Source organism: Lithobates pipiens, unplaced genomic scaffold (assembly GCF_037356315.1).
Source record: "Lithobates pipiens isolate NorthernLeopardFrog02 unplaced genomic scaffold, aLitPip1_a1.2 Scaffold_22, whole genome shotgun sequence".
Lineage (NCBI taxonomy): Eukaryota > Metazoa > Chordata > Amphibia > Anura > Ranidae > Lithobates > Lithobates pipiens.
Window position 1 is genome coordinate 81,438,191 of NW_027507784.1, and position 23,492 is coordinate 81,461,682.

The following is a 23,492-nucleotide window of genomic DNA, read 5'->3' on the forward strand; positions in this document are numbered from 1 at the left end:
AAAAAAACACCATATAAATGTTATAAATTGCGTTGTAGTTCAGTGAGTAAACCCTTGTTGGTAAGACGTTTCTTGTAGTTGGTTACCAGGTTTTTAGTCCACTCTTCTTTACAGATCTTCTCTAAATCCTTAAAGTTTTTTGTATGTCCTTGGCAACTCGAAGTTTTAGCTCCCTTTATAAATTTTCTATAGGTCTAAGGACTGCAAACTGGCTAGGCCACTCCATGACCTTAATGTGCTTCTTCTTGAACCACTCGTTTGTTGCCTTGGCGCTATGTTTTGGGTCAGTTTTATGCTGGAAGACCCATCCACGACCCATCTTCAGTGTTCTGGCTGAGGGAAGAAGGTTCTCATCTAAGATTTTACAATACATGGGCCCGTCCATTATCCCCTCAATGTGGCAAAGTCTGTCTATACCCTTAGCAGAGAAACAGCCCCAAAGCATAATGTTTCCACCTCCATGCTTGACTGTAGGGATAGTGTTCTTAGGGTCATAATCAGCATTTTTCTTCCTCCAAACACAGAGAGTTGAGTTAATGCCAAAGAGCTACATTTTGGTCTCACCTGACCACAGCACTTTCTCCCAATCCTTCTCTGAAATATTTATATATTTATTGGCAAACTTCAGACGGACCTGTACATGTGCCTTCTTGAGGAGGGGGACCTTGTGGGTGCTTTAGGTTTTTAATCCATCGAGGCATATTGTGTTACCAATGGTTTGCTTGGTGACTGTGGTCCCAACTGCCTTGAGATCATTTACAAGTTCCTCTTGTGTAGTTCTGGGATGATAACTCACTTTTCTCACGACCATCCTTACCCTATGAGGCGAAATCTTGCAAGGAGCTCCAGACTGAGGTTGATTGATGGGTATTTTGTATTTCTTCCATTAGCGAATATTTGCTCCAACAATAGTTTCCTTCTCACCAAACTTATTGCTGATGGTCTTGTAGCCCATTCCAGCCTTGTTCAGATCTACAGTCTTGTCCCTGATGTTCTTTGACAGTTCTCTGGTCTTACCCATGATGGTGAGGTTAGAATAGAAGAAAGAGTTTCTGTGGACAGGTGTCTTTTATACAGATAATGAGTTGTCTTTAGGAGCACCTTCTTAAATTGACAGGACCAACCTGTGTACCACATGAGCACACATACTGTAACCAGCCTGTGAGAGCCTGAATTATTGTTGGTTGGTAGGGGGTCAAATACTTATTTTCAGGGCTGGTGCAAGGATTTTTGACACCTTAGGTGAAACCTAATTTTGCCACTCCCTAGCTCCGCCCCTGACCCCACCCATTTTGCCATGCCTATGTATAAGGTGGAGGTGGCGGGTGGAGATTTTTGTGGTGCCTCTCCACTCTTTCTTCAGTAGTGGTCCACAGCCCTGCATCTGCACCTTTGGACCTCAGCCTAAAGACAAATAGTGGTGGCACCGGCTCGCTTCCTCACACCAGCCATGGCCTGCAGGTATATGGACAGGCTAGGGTACTATATGGACAGACTAGGGTGGTATATAGACAGGCCAGGGTGGTATATGGACAGGCCAGGGTAGTATATGGACAGGCCAGGGTAGTATATGGACAGGCTAGGGTAGTAAATAGACAGGCCAGGTTAGGATATGGACAGGCTAGGGTAGTAAATAGACATAGATTTTTAGTTGATATTCTGTCTCTATCATTTAAAATAAAATCATAAAAAATTTAGACCCTTCATTTCTTTGTAAGTGGGCAAATGTACAAAGTCTGTAGGGGATCAAAAAATTATTTTCCCCAGTGTATATGGTGAAGCATCTAATGGAAAGGGAAAAGTCATGGAAGTCGCAAAACCCCATAAGGTGTATGACAACCTCTGTCCGGCTTCAACCAGGCCACACACCAAACGCGTTTCACTCCATCCATGAAGCTTGATTCCCCATGACTAAGCCCTGTGAGCAGAGTGAAACATGTCTGGGTGTGGCCTGGATGGAGCCCAGGCTGAGGCTGCCATGAACCTCCTTACTGAGTTTTGCAGAGATGTACAACTTCCAGGTCTTACTCCAGCTACTTTTTTTGGAAAAAGGTTTGGTCTACATGACTATAGGATTAATGTTGTAAATGACTCCATGCAGTATAATAGTTTTTCCCAACCCCTGACACTTTCACTTTTTCTGGACAGCTTGGTCTGTATGTAAAGGTAGAGAAAATTATAATAAAGGCAGGCATGTGAAACAAAAAAAAGAATTCATATACTAAATACTATAATTACAGGTATCAATACCATACAGTAACCAGGCAACTAGCAATTTATAAAAAGGGGGGACTATAATCAAAGCCTAAATATCTCTCTTATGATGAGTATCATTTAACCCTTTTGCCTCCAGAGCCGTTTTTGTGTTTTTTTTTCACACACGTTTAACCACTTCACCCCCCGGAAGGTTTCATCCCCATCCTGACCAGGCCATTTTTTGCAATGGGGCACTGCGTTAATTTAACTGACAATTGCGGGGACATGTGATGCTGTACCCAAACAAAATGTATGTCCTTTTTTTCCCACAAAGAAAGCTTTCTTTTGGTGGCATTTTTTATTTTTGCGTTTTATTTATATTTTACGCTATAAGTAAAAGAAAAGACAGACAATTTAAAATATATATATATTTTTTTACTTTCTGCTATAAAACATATCCAATAAAAAAATTTTAAATTATTATTTTTTCATCAATTTAGGCCAATATGTATTCTGCTACATATTTTTGGTAAAAAAAAATCCCAATGAGCATATATTGATTGGTTTGTGCAAAAGTTATAGCGTCTACAAAATTTGGTTATATTTTTGTGGCGTTTTTATTTTTACTAGTAATGGCGGTGATCAGCAATTTTTAGCATTATTGTGACATAGCAGCGAACAAATTGGACAATAAGTGACACTTTTTGGGGACTAGTGACACTAAGACAGCGATCAGGGCTAGAAAAAAAGTATTAATGACACTGGCAGGGAAGGGGTTAACATCAGGGGCGATCAAAGGGTTATCTTATGCTCCCTCACTCACATCTTCAATCTCTCTCTCTCTACTGGCACCTTCCCCTCCCCTCTAAAACATACCCTGATCACCCCCATACTTAAAAAGCCCTCACTGGATCCCACCAGCCTGAACAACTTAAGACCCATCTCCTTGCTCTCGTTTGCGTCAAAACTTTTAGAACGCTTAGTCTACAACCGTCTTAGCTCCTACCTCACTGACAACAACCTTCTTGGCCCCTTAAAGGGGTTGTAAACCCTTGTGTTTTTTCACCTCAATGCATCCTACGATCCTACATCTTCAATCTCTCGCTCTCTACTGGCACCTTCCCCTCCCCTCTAAAACATGCCCCGGTCACCCCCATACTTAAAAAGCCCTCACTGGATCCCACCAGCCTGAACAACTTAAGACCCATCTCCTTGTTCTCGTTTGCGTCAAAACCTTTAGAACGCTTAGTCTACAACCGTCTTAGCTCCTACCTCACTGACAACAACCTTCTTGACCCCTTAAAGGGGTTGTAAACCCTTGTGTTTTTTCACCTCAATGCATTCTATGATGAAAAAACACCTGCCAGTGACCAGCCCCCCCCCCCCCCGTTCTACTTACCAGAGCCCTGGAATTTCCCACGGCGGAGATGCCCTGTTCCTCTGCACGGGGTTCTCGGCTCTTGATTTGATAGATTGATAGCAGTGCAGCCATTGGCTCCCGCTGCTGTCAATCAAATCCAATGATGCGGGTGCCGAGGGGCGGCGCCAAGCCTTACATTTGGCGTCTATGGATGCTGAATGATGGTTATGGGAGCATACCTGCAAGATAACCCCCCTGCGAGAGCACTTCTCCTAGGGGGATATACGATGTGAGGAGGAGCCGGGAGAGCCGCCAATTGACCCAAGAAGTCGATGATTGGGGCCACTCTGTGCAAAACGAATGCCACAGTGGAGGTAAGTATGATATGTTTGTTATTTAAAAAAAAAAAATAGAAGCTTTACAATCACTTTAAAGTCTGGCTTTCGCTTGCTACACTCCACTGAAGCTGCCCTACTGAAACTAATGACCTACTAACTGCTAAAACCAATGGCCACTACTCCATACTCATACTACTCGACCTCTCTGCAGCCTTTGATACTGTTGACCATCCCCTCCTCCTCAAAAAGCTACACTCTCTTGGCCTTCAAGACTGCTCTCTCCTGGTTATCCTCCTACCTCCTATCACAGCGCTCCTTCAGTGTGACCTATAACTCTGTTTCCTCCTCTCCACTTCCTCTTCCTGTAGGGGTACCTCAAGTTTCTGTAGTCAGACCCCTTCTCTTCTCCATTTACACCTCCTCACTTGGTCTGTTAATAAACTCCCATGGCTTTCTAGTATCTCCTCTATGCTGACGACACACAAATCTATCTCTCTACTCCTCACCTCACTCCTTCAGTCTCCTCTCGCATTAACTAACTTACTAACTGACATATCAGCATGGATGTCACACCACTTCCTCAAACTCAATCTTTCTAAAACTGATCCCATCATTTTTCCTCCAGCCCATGCCCCCTCCCCCGACTTCTCCAGCAAGATCACTAATACAACCATCAGTCCCTCCCCTCATGCCAATGTACTAGGTGTAATCCTAGACTCTGACCTGTCCTTTCAGCTAAGGTGACCAGATTTTTTAAATGAAATCCGGGGACATATTTTTTTTACTAGTAATGGTGGCAATTAGCGACTCTCTGCCCATCACCGCCCGCCTCACAGCCTGTCAAGTCTTACTCTCCGGGCCCCGGGTACTACTGGGTGAAGATCACTCCACCAGGGAAGGCAAGGAGATGGGCAGGTGGCTGGCCGGGACTTGAGCCAAGGCAGAAGAACATACAAGCAGGAACAGAATGGGCACGCACCCGCAACTGAAGAAATATTCTCTCCGCTCTGACCAGCACATGATCATCAGAAAGGGCACAGAATAACTACTATAATGCTAGTAGATGCGGCAGAGCGGGGGGGGGGGGGGATGTAATTCAGATTTTTTTTTTAATTCTGCACTGACTGTCTTTGAAATTGCCCCAGCCCCTGTCCAAATCCAATCCGGGGACAGACTTGGTTCGGGGACAGTGTCCTCAATCCAGGGACTGTCCCCGGAAACCGGGGATGTCTGGTCACCCTACTTTCAGCCCCAAATCCAATCACTGTCCAAATTGTGCAGACTTCACCTCCGAACATCTCCAAAATATGCCCCTTTATAACTGTTGACACCATTAAGCAACTTATTCACTCCTTTGTTATCGCTCAACTTGACTATTGTAACAGCCACCTCATTGGCCTACCTCTCCGCAAGCTATCCCCTCTTCAGTCTATCATAAATGCCGCCGCCAGACTCATCCACCTTACCAACCGTGCTCTCTCACTCTCTGCCACTGCTCTTTCCCATTGCCCAACAAATAAAATTCAAAACACCAACAATAACATAGAAAGCCATTTACAATTCTGTCCCGAGGTACATCACCAATCTTATAATTATTATTATTATTATTATTATAATACAGGATTTATATAGTGCCAACAGTTTGCACAGCGCATTACAACATGAGCGCAGACAGTACACTTACAATACAAATCAATACAGGAGGGACTAGAGGGCCCTGCTCGTTAGAGCTTACAATCTAGAAAATGTATCTACAAGTATCACCCAAATCGTCCTCTCCGCTCCTCCAAAGACCTTCTGCTCTCTAGCTCCCTTGTCTCCTCCCATGCTTGTCTCCAGGACTTCTCCAGAGCCTCTCCCATCCTCTGGAACTCACTACCCCAATCTGTCCGGTTATCTCCTACTCTGTCCACTTTTAGGCGATCCCTGAAAACTCATCTCTTCAGGGAATGCCTATCCTGCCTCCAGCTAACAACTGAATCTTCTACTTCCCTCACGGTCCCTACTTTTTGTTTCACCAGCCCCCTCCCCCCCCTTAGATTGTAAGCTTGTAGGAGTAGGGCTCCTCTAACATTCTTGTTTTGAATTGTACTGTTGGTGTATTGTCTCCCTTTATATTGTAAAGCGCTGCATAAACTGTTGGCACTATATACAATCTGTATCATAATAATAATAATAATAATAAAGTGTGCTCCTAGGGAGTGATTTCTAACTGTGTGAGGGTGGCTTAACTGGAGGAAAACAGATATCCGTGTTTCTGCTTAGCAGAAACACAAGATCTCCATTTTCCTCTCTGACAGAACGGCAGTCTGCCTCTCCTCTCAACCGAACCCGCTGATTGGCTCCTGCTGTGTCCAATCACAGCGGTAAGAGGGTCGCCAGTGGCACACGCGCGCGCCCCAGACCCGGAAGAAGAGACAACGTTCAGGTACGTAGTTTCGGGCAGCCGGGCCGCCCTGCCACAGTAAATGTGCAGTGGGTGGTCCAGAAGCGGTTAAAAAAGTCAGCACAAGTTTCCTTTAAATAATACATCCACCCTTATGTTTTATTATCACTTCAGGAATTTGGCAGCAAACTCTCATGCCATAGCTCCTGTCTCTGTTATCCCACCCTTGAATATTTGTGTGTTCCCACTCTTTTTGTCACATTCTTTGTAATATAAAGTTACATCCGAGCTGGAGAGAGAAGGACCCATTCATAACGACGAGGCCGTCCTTCAGGTCTCAACAGCAGGGGAGAAAAAACTATGAGTTATGCCGCATACACACGATCGGACTTAGTCCGGCGGACAAAGCTCCGGACTTTGAAGCGGAGGTCCGCCGGACTTTCTGAACGAGCGGACCTGCCCACACACGACCGGACTTTTGAAATGAACGGACTTGCCCGCACACAGAGGAAAGTCCGTTCATTTTGAACGCAGCTCCAGGTAGACGGGACTAGCGAAGGAAGTCAATTGATTGACACCTCGCTAGCCCCGTCACCTGCTATGGATTTAAAGGGGAAGCCCTACGCTGAAAAAACGGCGTGGGGGTCCCCCCCAAGTACGTATCAGACCCTTATCCGAGCACGCAGCCTGGCTGGTCAGGAAAGGGGGTGGGGAAGAGCGAGCGCCCCCCTCCTGAGCTGTACCAGGCCGCGTGCCCTCAACATAGGGGGCTGCTTTGGGGAAGGGGGGCCCTGTGGCCCCCCCACCCCAAAGCACCTTGTCCCCATGTTGATGAGGACAAAGGCCTTTTCCCGACAACCCTGGCCGTTGGTTGTCGGGGTCTGCGGGCGGGGGGCTTATCAGAATCCAGGAGCCCCCTTTAATAAGGGGGCTCCCAGATACCGGCCCCCCACTCTATGTGAATGAGTATATGGTACAATGTACCCCTACCCATTCACCTGGTGAAAAAAATGTAAATAAAACACAACACAAGGTTTTAAAATAATTTATTGTACAGCTCCGGTGGTCTTCCCTCTTGGGGGGTCTTCGCTATCTTCTGCTAGCTCTTTTAATAGTGGAGGAGCCTGGCTTTCTTCTTCTTCATCGCCGCCGCTGCCCGGGGGTCTTCTTCCGACTTCGGGGGTCTTGTCCCCCTCTTCGGGGGTCTTGTCCCCCTCTTCGGTTCTTCTTGCCGGGCCTCCGCTTTCTTCTCCCAGCTCTTTTACTAGCGGTGGCACGGCCTTCTGTCACCGCCACCGCCTTCTCTTCTCTTCTTCTTCTTTTCTTCCTTGAGATGTTGACTCAACTCTGTCTCTGGCTGCAATGAGAGGGATGCGTTGTGCGGCGACTTATATAGAGACAATGGGCGGGGTCACCGGGTGATGTCCCCGCCCCTTATGACATCACAGTCCCGAAGGACTCGCTCATCCCCACCCCCTTTACTGACTGGCCGGGCTGCGTGCTTGGATAAGGGTCTGATATGGACCTTGGGGGGGGGCCCCACACCGTTTTTTAAGTCCATACCAGGTGATGGGGCCAGCGACGTGTCAATCTCGCCGATGGAGGCGGCGACATTAACCTCCTTCCCTAGTCCCGTCTACCTGGAGCCACGTTCAAAATTAATGGACTTTTCTCCATGTGTGGTCATGTCCGTTCATTTTAAAAGTCCGGTGGACTAGCACACAGACGGCCGGATTGTAGTCTGGCGGAAAATTTTGAGTCAAAACTTCTTTCTAAGTCTGCTGGACTTTTGAGGAAAAAAAGTCCGCCGGAGCCCACACACAGGTGGATTGTCCAGCGGACTCTGGTCCGCCAGATAGTCCGATCGTGTGTACGGGGCATTAGTGTACAGTCTCCGGCCTATACCAATACCTAAGTATCCATTTTAGGTGGATGGACCCTTTAACCACTAGACAACCGCATTCTGTAGATTAACATTGCAGTCCCTGATCTGAGAACATTTATTTAAATTGAGGCTGTCACCTTGAAGCATGTTCCTAGTTTTGACAGATACCAGTCACAGACTAACGTTTGAGATCCACACAGGGTGGTCCTGACCATGGTAATTACATGTAGGTTCCAGCCTGCAGTGGGCTCTCTCTCTCTCTCTCTCTCCCACAGGCTTTTCACAGAGAAAAAAGCACAGTGTTAAATCTATTTAAAAAAAGTGAAGTATGATTAAAATTTTAATTTGATATGTCCTCTGGAAACAAGACCTTTTGACCTCTATAGAATTGAAAAACTGGAGCAAGGACTGATCAAGATTACTGTAGTAAAATGTTCATTTAGTACCACTACTTTAGTTCAGCCTACAAGATTCTCTTTCAGTGGTACTGGGTCGCAGCTCATAGAGCTCATGCAAACTCAAAGTATTATGCTTTTTTATGTTCTTATTATGAAAAGTAAGGCATACTACGGTTAGGCCTATTAAAGTGTTATTAAAAGTGTCCTGCAGCTTGGCAATTTCCTCTGTAGTATCTTAATTACTGTAGTAAAGCCCCAGCCTGTACTTTTTGTCTCTAATAAATTTAGGTCTAGCCTTGCTATTTAAAGAGGAACTGCAGTCTGCTCACATAATTTGTAATAAAAACATCTTTTTCATTCTGAAGCTTCCCTCTAACCACTTTGCACATTATTTTATATATACTGTGATTCTGTATTTGCCAAATATGGTGCAGAAATCTCCCTCCACTGAATCTGGCTGCACCCATTTTAACTGTGGGCAGTTGAAGCTGCTGCCTGTTCACTTCCTGGATTAACACAGACACAGAGAGGCAAACCTCCAGCTCTGGAGCCCTGCAGTTCTCATTGGCCCTCTTATAACTCCCTCCCTCCTTTCCTGACAAACTGTCACAAGAGTGAGAGAGAGAGAGAGAGCTGTGCATGATGTCATAAGCCTAGGCTTTTTACCAGACAAGAAACAGGAAGTGGACTGTATAAGGTATTTACTAACAGAAAACAAACGTTTTACTATCCAAAGTTAAAATAACGAAGGCAGAAGATTTTAATAGATGGAAAGTTCCGCTTTAAAATGGCCCTACTATTGGCCAATTGTACGCTGCTGTGTCATCTGCAGTTTTCCAAAACACTTGCCTTTACTTCACTTCCCTAATGCATTTTGATTCTCCCTCATTAAAAATGTCCTACTGGTCACATTTACACTGCTATATCCTCTGTAGTGTCTTAAAGCAGAGTTTCATCCAAAAATGCTCCCAAGGGTCCCAGCTTCCACTTCCTCTCGGCGCACCGTGGCACCAGAAGGGAGATCACCTCTCCCTCCTCCCTCTCGGCAATCATCTGGGACACATCACAGGTCCCAGATGATTGCCTGGACAGTCACGGCGCGCATTCGCAGTGGGTGCCTGGCTGTGAAGCCACATCCGGGCGCCCACACTAGGGTGCCAGAGAAGAGGGCGAGACAAGCGGGCTTCGCTCCCCTGCATCTCTGGACCCTGGGACAGGTAAATGCCTGATTATTAAAAGTCAGCAGCTGCAGTATTTGTAGCTGCTAACTTTTTTTTTTTTTTTAACAGAACTCCTCTTTAAAGAGTAGGTCCACTTTTGTTGAGAAAAAAACATTCCCCCTGGGTGATCTGTGTACATTGCAGGAATTTTAACAAACTTTATGCAGATTCCTACCTTTGTTATTCTAAAGAAAGAGCTATTTGTTGGTGTCCATGTGCAAGGTGAATACAGGAGGGGTTTCAGAACTATCAATCAGCTGCTGCACCTACATGGCTCTAATGAGGAAACTTGCTGGGTCTGCATCCCTTTAAACGTGATTTCCTATTGGGAGTATCTCAGCAAAAATGACAATTTTGTTGTAAGGGATGGATGCCCCTTGTATCTGACTTGTATCTTAGTGAAGACTTCTGGGAAAATCAGTGAGCCAATCACACAAGCAGGAAATTATGTTTCTGGGAGGGAGGTGTTCTGTGTACAGAACACCTCCATGTTGCCATATTGCATTTTACAGAAAATTACAGGACTGCAGATTGAAAAGGAATAGCCATTTTTAATAACATGGAATTTCAATGTGGCTTGTGTTGCAATTGCATATGCTATATTATATTTTTATGTGCTTTTTTTCCCCCCATGAAAGTGGAGTTACCCTTGAATTCTTGCAGTAAACCCTCCAGCCTGTGCTCTTTGTCTCTAGCATTTTTGGACCTAGCCATTTTACACTGCCATTTCCTCTGTAATATTTTAATTATTGCAGTAATTTCTCAGCCTATGCGTATTGTCTCTAATAAGTTTAGTTCTAGCCTTGCTATTTAAAGGGGTTGTAAACCCTCAAGGTTTTTCACCTTAATGCATTCTATGCATTAAAGTGTTACTAAACCCACAACAGTAAAATCAGTCTGTATATGCAGCATAGCATGCTTGTTATACTCACTGTGGAACTTAAGGGGTTAATCATCTGCATTGTGTAAAAAAGGCTGTTTTAACCTGTATGTACAGATCCCCCCCCCCCCCCCCCCCCCCCCCCCGGCACTGACTATCTGGGAAAGGCCAGCTAACACAGGCGGAGTAGCCATCCTTCACATGCTCAGTTGTGTTTTTTATGCTGGAGAGAATATTTACTTGGTCTCAGAGATAGCCAGCTCACATGATATTGACATCACACATGTGGGCGTGTATACAGACTGCAGTGGAAATCTCCTCCTTCCTGAACTCTCAGCATGATAATCTCTGCAGTTTATTATGTAATAATGGTATACATATCATCCAAAAAGGTATATAGTGGCAGTATTTTAATGTAAAAAGAAGATTTATAATGGGTGAACGGATGAACTATTTTCCTATTATGGGGTTTAGTAACAAAAACTTGAACCTGGACTTTCCAGTGATGGGGATGAGCACACCAGCTCCAGCCGATGTCTCGGGTCCTTATTGAATAGGTTGATAGCAACACAGCCATTGGCTCCCGCTGCTGTAAATGAAACGACTATGGAGCGGGGCAGAGTCCTGCTGTCTGTGTCAATGGACGCAGCAGCAGGACACGGGAGCATGCCCACACGAGTGCCCCAAGGTAGAGTGGCCTTTCCAACAGGGCATTCGAGAAGAAAAGGAGCCAGTAGTGTTGCTAAGGGACCCCAGAAGAGGAGGATCGGGCCACTCTTTGCAAAACCAACCGCACAGGGGTGGTAAGTATGATATGTTTGTTTTTTTGTTTTTTGTTTTAAATTGAACCTTTACATATCCTTTAAGATTGTCTTACTATAGGCCATTTGTACACTACTGTGTAATCGACTTCCTAATTGTTTTAGTAAACTTGCCTGTACTTCTTCTTTTCCCTAATGTGTATGACCAATTCTCTGTCATTAAAAATGTTCTACTGGCCATATTTACATTGCTGCATCCTCTGTAGTGTCCTAATTCTTGCATTAAAACCCTAGCCTATGCTCTTTGTCTGTAGCAAATTTGGGCCTAGCCTTGCTATTTCAAATTTTCCTGCTGCTGGGCGATTTTACATTTCTGTGTCATCTGCCATCTATTTACCCTTAATGGGAGTTTGAAAGAAATTGGCCAGCAGCAGAAGTTCTGCATCTGTGAAAACAGAACAGCCTCACAAAACTATTCTGCCAGGGGCGTAACTATAGTGGGTGCAGCAGTCGCGACCGCAACCGGGCCCTGTGATGCAGGGGGCCCATGCAGCCCCCTCTACATATGGCTGCTCTTTAGTTGTGCATTCCTCGCATGACCTGTGTCCTCAGCCGGCTCCTCAGAGTACCCCTCTCCTGCTCCATGCATTGCCGCTCAGTCCGATGTCTGTTCTCCCCAGCCAGAGTTCCGCCCACCCCAAGTCTGGCCCACACTGCACTGCATGCTTCTCCCGGGTAAACAAACTTTAAGCACGCAGCCCTATGAGAGCCGGCTCCCCGGAGGACACTGCAGGCTTGTCTGACAGCCCCCCCTCCTCCCCCGTCATACACAGATGATGAAAGGTCTTTCTGGGAGATATGCTGATCGCCCGTCCAGCACACTGGATGGAGCCCAGGCCAACATGGATGAGTGCGTGGCCTACAGCTTGGTCATGGTGAGTGAGTGGACTCCATCCCCCACACACCATTACATACCCCCTTCTCACCTGGGGGCAGTAACTACATCTGCCCCTGGAGAAAAGGACCTCATCTCTTCTGGGGACGGGGACCTCATCCTGCCTAGGGACAGTTCCCCAATGGGGCACCTAAAATAAAATATAAAAAAATAATAAAAAATACTGATACCAGTGGTGGAACTACAGGGCTCACAAAAGTCATACCTGTGAACATGCCCTGGAGTTTCACCGCCGGACTCGGAGGGAAGGGCCCTGGCTGGGGTTCAGGGGGGCCTTCATGGTTTCTTGCATCGGGGCCCTGAAGGTTCTAGTTACACCACTGTATTCTGCCATTTAAAGGGTTGGTACACCTTTAACAAAATACAGCCTATGCAGAAAAGCAGTGCAAGTAGATAAATACAAACTGTACAACTCTGACTAAAGTGAATAATGCCCTTCCTATAGGTGTAGGCCATTTTACATACCTCGTGAAGCCTGACTGGAATACTCTCAGGATGTTGGTAAGTGAGGCCTAGTCATCACTGCTCACCTCACCATCACAGGAGAGAGCTCTCAGAGCTACTGCTGAGGGGAGAGAAAGAGTATTTGAGGGGGTTTAAATCAGATAGGAGCTCACTCATGTGATGGAGGAGGTGAGCAATAATGACTAGGCCTCACTTAGCAACATAATAACAACGTCCTGGGAGTATTCCAGTGCAGTTTGTTTTTATCTACAGATTCCCCTTATCCGCATTGGGCCGTTTTCTTTTTTGTAAAAGTGAACTAACCCTTTAAAGTTGGCTTTTTACGCTTGAAAATAAGCGTCACTGCTAAAATAACCCTTAAAAATCCTTTTTTTTTTCAAACTGAGATTAATTAGGTTGGCATGCTGCTGCTTTATGTAAGCTAAACTAATCATAAAAGAAAAAGGTAAATTCCACAGCCCAATATGCACTGTCATGCCATGTACACACGACTGGACTTTCCGGCAGACTAGGTCCGACGGTCTTACTGACGGACTTTTGGCAGAGTTCCGACGGACTTTCTGAATGAACGGACTTGGCCACACACAACTGGACTAAGTCCATTCAAAAGTCAGTTCGTTTTGAACGTGATGACGTGAATGGGACTAAACAAGGAAGTTCAACAGCCAGTAGCCAATAGCTGCCCTTGCGTCATATTTGGTCCGTCGGACCAGCACACAGACGAACGGTTTTCCAGATTTTAGTCCATCGGGATTGAGTCCGTCAGATAGATTTGAAACATGTTCTATTTCTAGGTCCGTCTGATTTATTTATTTTTTTTGAAAAATGATCGGACTAGCCCACACATGATTGGATTGTCCGACGGACTAATCCCGTCTGACCTAGTCTGCCGGAATGTCCGGTCGTGTGTACGCGGCATCAGTGTACCCTGTTACTGAGACTGCCCATACTGTTGCCCCCATTATGAAGATTCCCCTTCTCTACTTGTCCTGTTTACCATTATCATTGAAAGTGAAAGTAAAAGAAAATCCCAAATTTTGGGTTGTCCCCAGAAAAGTAGTAGAGAGGAAATCTTCCAATGGGGACACTAGTTCTGGTGACCACCTGGGGGTCCCCAAGGAAGTGAAGGGAAATATCCGCAAAGGGACACAGAATGCAAAAAAAAAACAAAAAACTGACAAGGGTATACCTTTCCTTGCTTTATCCAAAATGATAAAAAAAAGTTTGGTATATAGTTCTACTTTAGAGTGATTGTAAAGGTAATTAAAAAAATAAAAGTAAAATAACAAACATGTCTATACTTGGAATTGCACAGAACGGCCACTAACCTCCTCTATTTGGGTTCCCCCCTGGCACTCCTGGCCCCTGTTCAGTGCCCCCATGGGAAGCCGCTTCCTATGGGGGCACTCATGCATGCCCGCACCCGAGCCCAGCTGCTGCATTTGACACAGACAGCAGGACTCGGCCCCGCTCCCCGCTGCGATGCATTGTTCCCAACTGTCCCTGACTTAGAGGGACTGTCCCTGATTTGGAGCAATGCCCCTCTGTCCCTCTTTCCCCCTCATCTGTCCCTCATTATAGTCTGATCTATATAGTTGTATATAAAATGCACTTTTTATCTTTCAAAAAGTGTTTCCCAGTGCTAAACCTTTCATCCAAATTCTAAATTTCTGTATTAGTTAATTTTATAAGCCATTATAAAGGAATAATAGTGGTAACAAAAAAACCTTGTGGATTAAATTAACATTTTTTTTTTTGGTTAATTCTCCTTTAAGGGGGTTTGGCAGGGGGCATATCCTATTACTACATACATTTGCAAGTAGGTGTCTCTCATTCCCCATCTCAAAATGTTGGGAGGTATGTGTGATGGCTCCCAGTGCCCCAGCAAAGCCAGCGAGACCTGTAAGTGAGGGGAGAGAAGAGCTGCAGAAAAACGCTCCTCCTCTTCTTGAGTGCCCCATTTTTGTTTTTTTTCCCTAAATAGCCAAACAATGAAAAATGCCAGTAAACCAAATGCGGCTAAATGCGAGTTACCGCGTTTTAGCTGTATTTATCTGCGTTTGAAGTGCCTCTAAACAAAGCTTCTGAACGCATTTCTTTGGGTTCCAAAAAAAATCCTCTAAACGCAACTGCTTAGAAACTACTGTAAACGACCCTGTGTACATGTACTAATAAGATAACAGAGGAGAGTTCAGTAGCAGGTGAAAAAAATGCCCAACTGCTCCTAAACGTCCGTTTACCAGCAGCAATAGACATGAGGCCTAACACTGGTCAGAAAATAAAAATACAATTTTAATTCTTTTTTTGTCTATATATTTTGTAGATGTTGAAAAAAATGTTTGTAAGACAATATTGGCAAAAGTAAGCCTTGCCCTACACATAAGACTGTTCGATATTAATCAATTATGACTCTTCTTGCTCCGCAGAGGTAGGTGACCGCTTCCCTGGCCCGTTGAGAGACATAGCCGTCAGAGAAGGTCAGGATGCAGTCCTGGAATGCTCAGTTCCAGAGGGAACCCGTGCCTCATGGTACCTGGAAGATCAGAGACTTCACCCAGGGAAACGTCACCAGATGGAAGAACACGGACCCATTAGGCGATTGATAATTCGAGGAGCTCGGACAGATGATGACGGGGTGTATGTGTGCCAGACTCACAGAGGGTCGCAGAGTATTGCAGAGGTTGCAGTCAGAGGTGAGATCTACTTTTCCTTAACTTGATTTTACTTTATTTCTTATTTCTCTGTGTTCCTTAGAGATGCTGCACATGCTCAGTTGATGGGGAAGGGCAAATTACGCATCAATCGAGCATAATGAGGAGCGCTGGTTCTGTGTTGCCATCTAGTGATCAAAATTCGTGCAGCATTTTCCCCCAAAGTTAGTTCTTCATTTGGAGAGTTTTTTTTTCCACTATCATATGATGTTTTCGCCGGCATGGCACGATAGAAAAACCTAATTATTAGTAGAGTACTGGGAAAATAAAAAAAAACTTTTTACTCCATTTAGGTCATTCAAAATGTATGTTTAACCACTTTCAGACCGGACCATTTTGCTGGTAAATGACCAGAGGTCTTTTTACACTTTGGCACTGCGCTGCTTTAACTGGTAATTGCGCGGTCATGCAATGTTGTACCCAAACAAAATTTGCGTCCTTTTCTTCCCACAAATAGAGCTTTCTTTTGATGGTATTTGATTGCCTCTGCGATTTTTATTTTTTGCGATATAAACGTAAAAAGACCGCAAATTTTGAAAAAAAATGATATTTTCTACTTTTTGTTATTAGAAAAATCCAATAAACTCAATTTTAGTCATACATTTAGGCCAAAATGTATTCAGCCACATGTCTTTGGTAAAAAAAAAGTCAATAATTGTATATTTATTGGTTTGCGCAAAAGTTGTCACATCTACAAACTAAGGTACGTTTTCTGGAATTTACGCAGCTTTTAGTTTACGACTGCCTATCTCATTTCTTGAGGTGCTAAAATGGCAGGGCAGTACAAAACCCCCCCAAATGACCCCATTTTGAAAAGTAGACCCCCTAAGGAAATTGATAAGAGGCATGTTGAGCCCATTGAATATTTTATTTTTTTGCCTCAAGCGATTGAATAATGACAAAAAAAAATTTTTTTTTTTTTTTACACAAAGTTGTCACTAAATGATATATTGCTCACACATGCTATGGGCGTATGTGAAATGACACCCCAAAATAAATTCTGCTGCTTCTCCTGAGTACGGGGATACCACATATGTGGGACTTTTTGGGAGCCTAGCCGCGTACGGGGCCCCGAAAACCAAGCACCGCCTTCAGGCTTTCTAAGGGCGTAAATTTTTGAGTTCACTTCTCACTACCTATTACAGTTTTGAAGGCCATAAAATGCCAAGATGGCACAAAACCCCCACAAATGACCCCATTTTAGAAAGTAGACACCCCAAGCTATTTGCTGAGAGGCATGTTGAGTTCATGGAATATTTTATATTTTGCCACAAGTTGCGGGAAAATTACAAACTTTTTTTTTTTCTTTTTTTTTTTCACAAAGTTGTCACTAAATGATATATTGCTCACACATGCCATGGGCATATGTGAAATGACACCCCAAAATAAATTCTGCTGCTTCTCCTGAGTACGGGGATACCACATATGTGGGACTTTTTGGGAGCCTAGCCGCGTACGGGGCCCCGAAAACCAAGCACCGCCTTCAGGCTTTCTAAGGGCGTACATTTTTGAGTTCACTTCTCACTACCTATTACAGTTTTGAAGGCCATAAAATGCCAAGATGGCACAAAACCCCCACAAATGACCCCATTTTAGAAAGTAGACACCCCAAGCTATTTGCTGAGAGGCATGTTGAGTCCATGGAATATTTTATATTTTGCCACAAGTTGCGGGAAAATTACAAACTTTTTTTTTTTTTTTTTTTTTTTCACAAAGTTGTCACTAAATGATATATTGCTCACGCATGCCATGGGCATATGTGAAATGACACCCCAAAATAAATTCTGCTGCTTCTCCTGAGTACGGGGATACCACATATGTGGGACTTTTTGGGAGCCTAGCCGCGTACGGGGCCCCGAAAACCAAGCACCGCCTTCAGGCTTTCTAAGGGCGTTACAGTTTTGAAGGCCATAAAATGCCAAGATGGCACAAACCCCCCCCAAATGACCCCATTTTGGAAAGTAGACACCCCTAAATTTAGGGGTACACTAGTGAGACTAGGTAATAAATGGCGGGTGCCCTGAAACTATAAAAAAATAACTAACCAACCAGCGTCACCTGTAACAGTTATATGGTGATCACTGGTGAAAGGGTTAACTAGGGGGCAATCAGGGGGCTTTATGCGGTAGTATATGGGGGTCCCTGGCGCTATAAAAAGCTGCGGCGAACCTAAATACCTACCTGCCTAACTAGCGTCACCTGTGACACTAATACAGCGATCAGAAAAACGATCGCTTATTAGGCTGGGTTCACACTGGAGCGATGCGGGAACGCCACAAATGCGCGGCGGGTTCCCGCATCGCATGCCTCCCGGCGGCAGTTCACACTGCCCTATGCGAACTGCTGGGAGTGTCAGTGAAATGTTACTGACACCCCCAGATCAGTTCGCATATCGCAGTGCGATCTGCAAACTCGGATCGCATGGTGTGAACACCCATGCGATCCGATTCTGCTGCGGGCCAAAAAAAGGGTCCCGTGCGAATTTGCGGCGGGTGCGGCGGGTGTGGCGAATGGCTGAACTCGAATCGCACAGAGATCGGATGTGATTTGCACTGCAGTGCGGTGCGAATCACATCCGTTCTCAAACCGCTGCAATGTGAACCCAGCCTTAGTGACACTGGCGACGGGGGGTGATCACGGGGTTAAACCTTTATTGGGGGGGTTAGGGGGGTACCTTAGAACTAAAGGGGGCTAACCCTAACTGCCCTAACAGTTATTAGTCACAAATGACACCCGCCGGGTGATCAGGGGGTTAAACCTTTATTAGGTAATAAATGGCGGGTGCCCTGAAACTATAAAAAAATAACTAACCAACCAGCGTCACCTGTAACAGTTATATGGTGATCACTGGTGAAAGGGTTAACTAGGGGGCAATCAGGGGGCTTTATGCGGTAGTATATGGGGGTCCCTGGCGCTATAAAAAGCTGCGGCGAACCTAAATACCTACCTGCCTAACTAGCGTCACCTGTGACACTAATACAGCGATCAGAAAAACGATCGCTTATTAGGCTGGGTTCACACTGGAGCGATGCGGGAACGCCACAAATGCGCGGCGGGTTCCCGCATCGCATGCCTCCCGGCGGCAGTTCACACTGCCCTATGCGAACTGCTGGGAGTGTCAGTGAAATGTTACTGACACCCCCAGATCAGTTCGCATATCGCAGTGCGATCTGCAAACTCGGATCGCATGGTGTGAACACCCATGCGATCCGATTCTGCTGCGGGCCAAAAAAAGGGTCCCGTGCGAATTTGCGGCGGGTGCGGCGGGTGTGGCGAATGGCTGAACTCGAATCGCACAGAGATCGGATGTGATTTGCACTGCAGTGCGGTGCGAATCACATCCGTTCTCAAACCGCTGCAATGTGAACCCAGCCTTAGTGACACTGGCGACGGGGGGTGATCACGGGGTTAAACCTTTATTGGGGGGGTTAGGGGGGTACCTTAGAACTAAAGGGGGCTAACCCTAACTGCCCTAACAGTTATTAGTCACAAATGACACCCGCCGGGTGATCAGGGGGTTAAACCTTTATTAGGTAATATATGGCGGGTGCCCTGAAACTATAAAAAAATAACTAACCAACCAGCGTCACCTGTAACAGTTATATGGTGATCACAGGTGAAAGGGTTAACTAGGGGGCAATCAGGGGGCTTTATGCGGTAGTATATGGGGGTCCCTGGCGCTATAAAAAGCTGCGGCGAACCTAAATACCTACCTGCCTAACTAGCGTCACCTGTGACACTAATACGGCGATCAGAAAAATGATCGCTTATTAGGCTGGGTTCACACTGGAGCGATGCGGAAACGCCGCGAATCCGCGGCGGGTTCCCGCATCGCATGCCTCCCGGCGGCAGTTCACACTGCCCTATGCGAACTGCTGGGAGTGTCAGTGAAATGTTACTGACACCCCCAGATCAGTTCGCATATCGCAGTGCGATCTGCAAACTCGGATCGCATGGTGTGAACACCCATGCGATCCGATTCTGCTGCGGGCCAAAAAAAGGGTCCCGTGCGAATTTGCGGCGGGTGCGGCGGGTGTGGCGGGTGCGGCGGGTGCGGCGAATGGCTGAACTCGAATCGCACAGAGATCGGATGTGATTTGCACTGCAGTGCGGTGCGAATCACATTCGTTCTCATAAACCGCTGCAATGTGAACCCAGCCTTAGTGACACTGGTGACGGGGGGTGATCACGGGGTTAAACCTTTATTGGGGGGGTTAGGGGGGCACATTAGAACTAAAGGGGGCTAACTCTAACTGCCCTAACAGTTATTACAGTCACAAATGACACCAATGCAAAAAAAAAAAAAAAAAAAAATGACATTGGTGTCACTGTGACTGGGGGGCAGGGGTAATTGGGGGGGTGATCGGGGGGTAAAGGGGGGGTGTGAGTGTGCCTGGCATGTTCTACTGTGTGTGTAGAGTGTTGGTGCAACTCACCGATCCGCTCTCCTCCGTGTCGGAACGAAAAATACCGACACGGAGGAGAGAATACATCACTTCCTCTCCTGTGTTTACATTACAGGAGAGGAAGTGATGTCACCGGGGATTTCCATTCGTCGAGAGCGATCGCGAGGGGGTGGCCATGAATGAATGGCCGCCCCCTCATCCCGGATCGCTCTCGAAGGAATGCCGACCGCCGCAGGCACCGGGGGGGGGCCCGATCGGGCCCCCCACCCGCGGGCAGGCAGGGACTTATATATACGCCCATATGCCTGCCCGTGCCATTCTGCCGACGTATATCGTCGTGCGGCGGTCGGCAAGTGGTTAATTACTGACAGTAAGGCTGGCCATGCATGGTGCAAATTTCTTTCCTGCAACCATGGGTTGCAGGAAGGAAATTTGCACGATTCCTTCATCAATACAGACAGTGAGAAGACAGTGATTATTGCTAGCGGCTATAGCAGCCACTAGCGATAATCGCAAGAGAATTTGGCAGGCTGGTTGTACCCAAATCGATCGATCAATTTGGTGCTTTCAGCCTGCCCATTAGCAGTTTGAATCTCGTCCGACTCCTGCTGAACCGGCTGAGATTCGTACCGTGTATGGCCAACCTGAGAGTATCTAAAGCCAACGCTTTATTTGCTCTGTTTGGATAGAGTGGCAAGAGATTAAAATGCCTGTCGGGTTTTTATTGCTCTTTGTCTATGATTAGGGACGTTTTTTTGTCGGCAGTCATTGTCACTGGGCTAAAAGTGAGATAAGATCCAAAATTTTGAGTTGTAACCAGAATAGGAATAGAGGGGAAATGTTCCAAAGGGAAACTTCTTTCAGTGATAATTGTCAATGAGGATTTATGTCACTTTGTAGAGATTTCCTCTTACTTCCTGTTGTGTCTACAGAGAAATCTCTAGAATATTACACAGAGGGGAAGTGTCAGTACTGGGGGCACAGTCAGGCAATGTTGCGTTTTACAGTGCTGTTGCCCTAAAATGTTTCAGCCACTGGGGCCTAGAAGGGGAGGTGCTTCGGGGGGCTTGCATAAGTTTAGTGTGATACAGGTCAAAATAATTAGATTTTAAAGAGGAAAAAAAACACACGCTGTAAGGCAAAGGCATAATGAGCTAGTATGCATAGCATATTAGCTCATTATGAATAATTTACCGGAGATGGAAGCCCCCGAAGCGACCCTCGTTCTTCTCCTCCATCGCCGCCATCTATCCCGGAGTGACTTCCGGGTATCGCGGCTCCAGCACTGTGAGTGGCACTAACGGCATGATCGCCGTTAGCAGTGCTCAGTGCGCCTGCGCGCCGCTGTCTACGGCGCATGCGCCATAGACATCAGTGCCAGTCATTTGCAAATATCTCCTAAACTGTGTAGGTTTAGGAGATATTTGTTGCATCTACAGGTAAGCCTTAATCTTAATCTCTCATGCCCCGTACACACTTAAGTCCGACAGACTTCCAAAGGAGTTCCGTCGGAGTTCTGCTGGAATTCCGACGGAGTTCTGACAGACTTTTCGGCCGAACGGACTTGGCCACACACAATCACACTAAACTCCGACGGATTCGAACGTGATGACGTACGACTGGACTCGAATAAGGAAGTTCATAGCCAGTAGCCAATAGCTGCCCTAGCGTCGGTTTTAGTCCGTCGGAGTAGCATACACACGAGCGGAGTTTTCGAAGGGGACCGGGTCCGGCGGAGTTCCGTCGGGAAAATTTGAAGCATGCTTCATTTCTAAAGTCCGTCAGACTTTGGCGAATCAAAAGTCCGTTGCAGCCCACACACGATCGGATAGTCTGACGGACTCGGTCCTTCGGACTTTGGATGTTGAAAAGTCCGCTCGTGTGTACGGGGCATAAGTTTACCTGTAGGCAAAAGTGGTCCCAGAGGGTTTACAACCACTTTAAGAAACACTCGGGTACAGGGTCTCACTAGCAAGAGGCTAGAAAGAGAATTAAAATGAAAGTATAGGTATGGCAATTTTTACATAGTTATATTGGTCCAACTTGGACAAGTATGTATATACCATACCTGCAGGTTACCCGTGGAAGCTAGAAATCACTGTAGTAGGCATCACTAATTGCTAATAGTTTCTGGGTCCCAAGTGGCTGTCCTGCTACTTAGTGAACACAATAGTTTGCTCACTCAAGTACCATTCAGGAAACACTTTGCATTTTCTCAGTGAATGCAAATTGTTCTCTAATTGGATGAAGTAGAGAAGTGGGGTAGTGATATCACGAATTCCAACTCGTCTATTCAGAAAACACTTTGCATTCATTGTGGAAATGGAAAGCATTCTCTAAATGGTGACCGCGCTGAGCCAGTGAGTAACCTCCAGGCACAGGACCCAGAAGCTAGTGGAGATCACGGTAGTAGCCGTGCCTGTTACAGTGGTTTCCAGCCTCCAGGGGATCCCACTGTTATGGCTCATACATATGTACATTGGTCTAAGCTGGTACGATATCATGCCTCCCAACTGTCTCTGATTTTGAGGGACTGTCCCTGATTTGGAACAAAGTCCCTCTGTCCCTCATTCCTCCTCATTTGTCCCTCATTTTGGTCTGATCTATATACTGTAGTCAGGGGCGTAACTAGAAATCACAGGGCCCCATAGCAAAATGTTGTATGGGCCCCCCCCCCAAAAAAAAAGAAAAAATGAACTAATGCCATTGAACAACAGATTACCACACTCATGTGGCACAGTACCCAGGCAACAGCTTATATTAATTTCGAACAACAAAACAAAAACACTGCCAATAAAATCTACCGGTTACATTCAGTACAATGTAGTGTAAATAAAGTCAAAAAAGTTTTGCATGGATTAGGGAAGGATAAGGACTTCAGTTAGCTTTGTATGTCAATCCAGGCTCCATTCAAATAATTTCCCCGCACTTCCTGTCTGTAAAAAAATTCTTCAGCAGGGCAGAAAGTGATGTTAAATCTCTCTAAAAAAGTCTCAGAATTCTGCACCCTTGAACCTGGCATTGCTCTCTTTGCACCACCCAGTGTTCTCTCTCTATACCCTAAGCGTGCTCTCTCTGCACCCCTCAGGATGCTATCTCTGCACCCCCCTCTGTACTCTCTCTCTCTCTGCGCCCTTAGTTGATCACATGATGTCACCTGTTTGGCGGGTTTCTTTGTATTTCAGATGTGTATTCAGCTGTTCCATTTTAAACAATTGAGTTGTTAATGATTTTAATGAATATATTATCAACAGCAATCGGCCACCAACATCTGTTACACCAACTTAATTTGTAAGAGCCTTTTGCTCTTTGTCCTTTACACACACAGCTGTCATTACGGCTTCTATAAAATGGCCGAAAACATGCCTATTTTTAGATGTGTTGTCAGCTGCCTTTTTCATCAAGGATCCAATGGCTTGGTGTTAATGCTAAGTGCTGGAAACATGTTAAAAAAAAATGAAAACAGCCAAAGTGTCACTCTATCCACTGCTCGGCCACTTTTCCAGGGGAAAGGCCGAGCAGTGAGGCCGA

At 45.8% G+C, this 23,492-nt stretch overlaps 1 protein-coding gene across 3 annotated transcripts in view; it reads left to right on the top strand.

Annotated features, from left to right (window-relative positions):
* The window catches only part of OBSL1 (obscurin like cytoskeletal adaptor 1), a 183,277-nt gene that overhangs the window by 11,080 nt on the left and 148,705 nt on the right, over positions 1-23,492 (top strand). For all 3 annotated transcript variants that reach the window (XM_077447792.1, XM_077447794.1, XM_077447793.1), the window contains exon 3: positions 15,271-15,537. In XM_077447792.1, the coding sequence (XP_077303918.1) occupies positions 15,271-15,537 (267 nt within the window). The remainder of the gene's footprint in view (positions 1-15,270; positions 15,538-23,492) is intronic.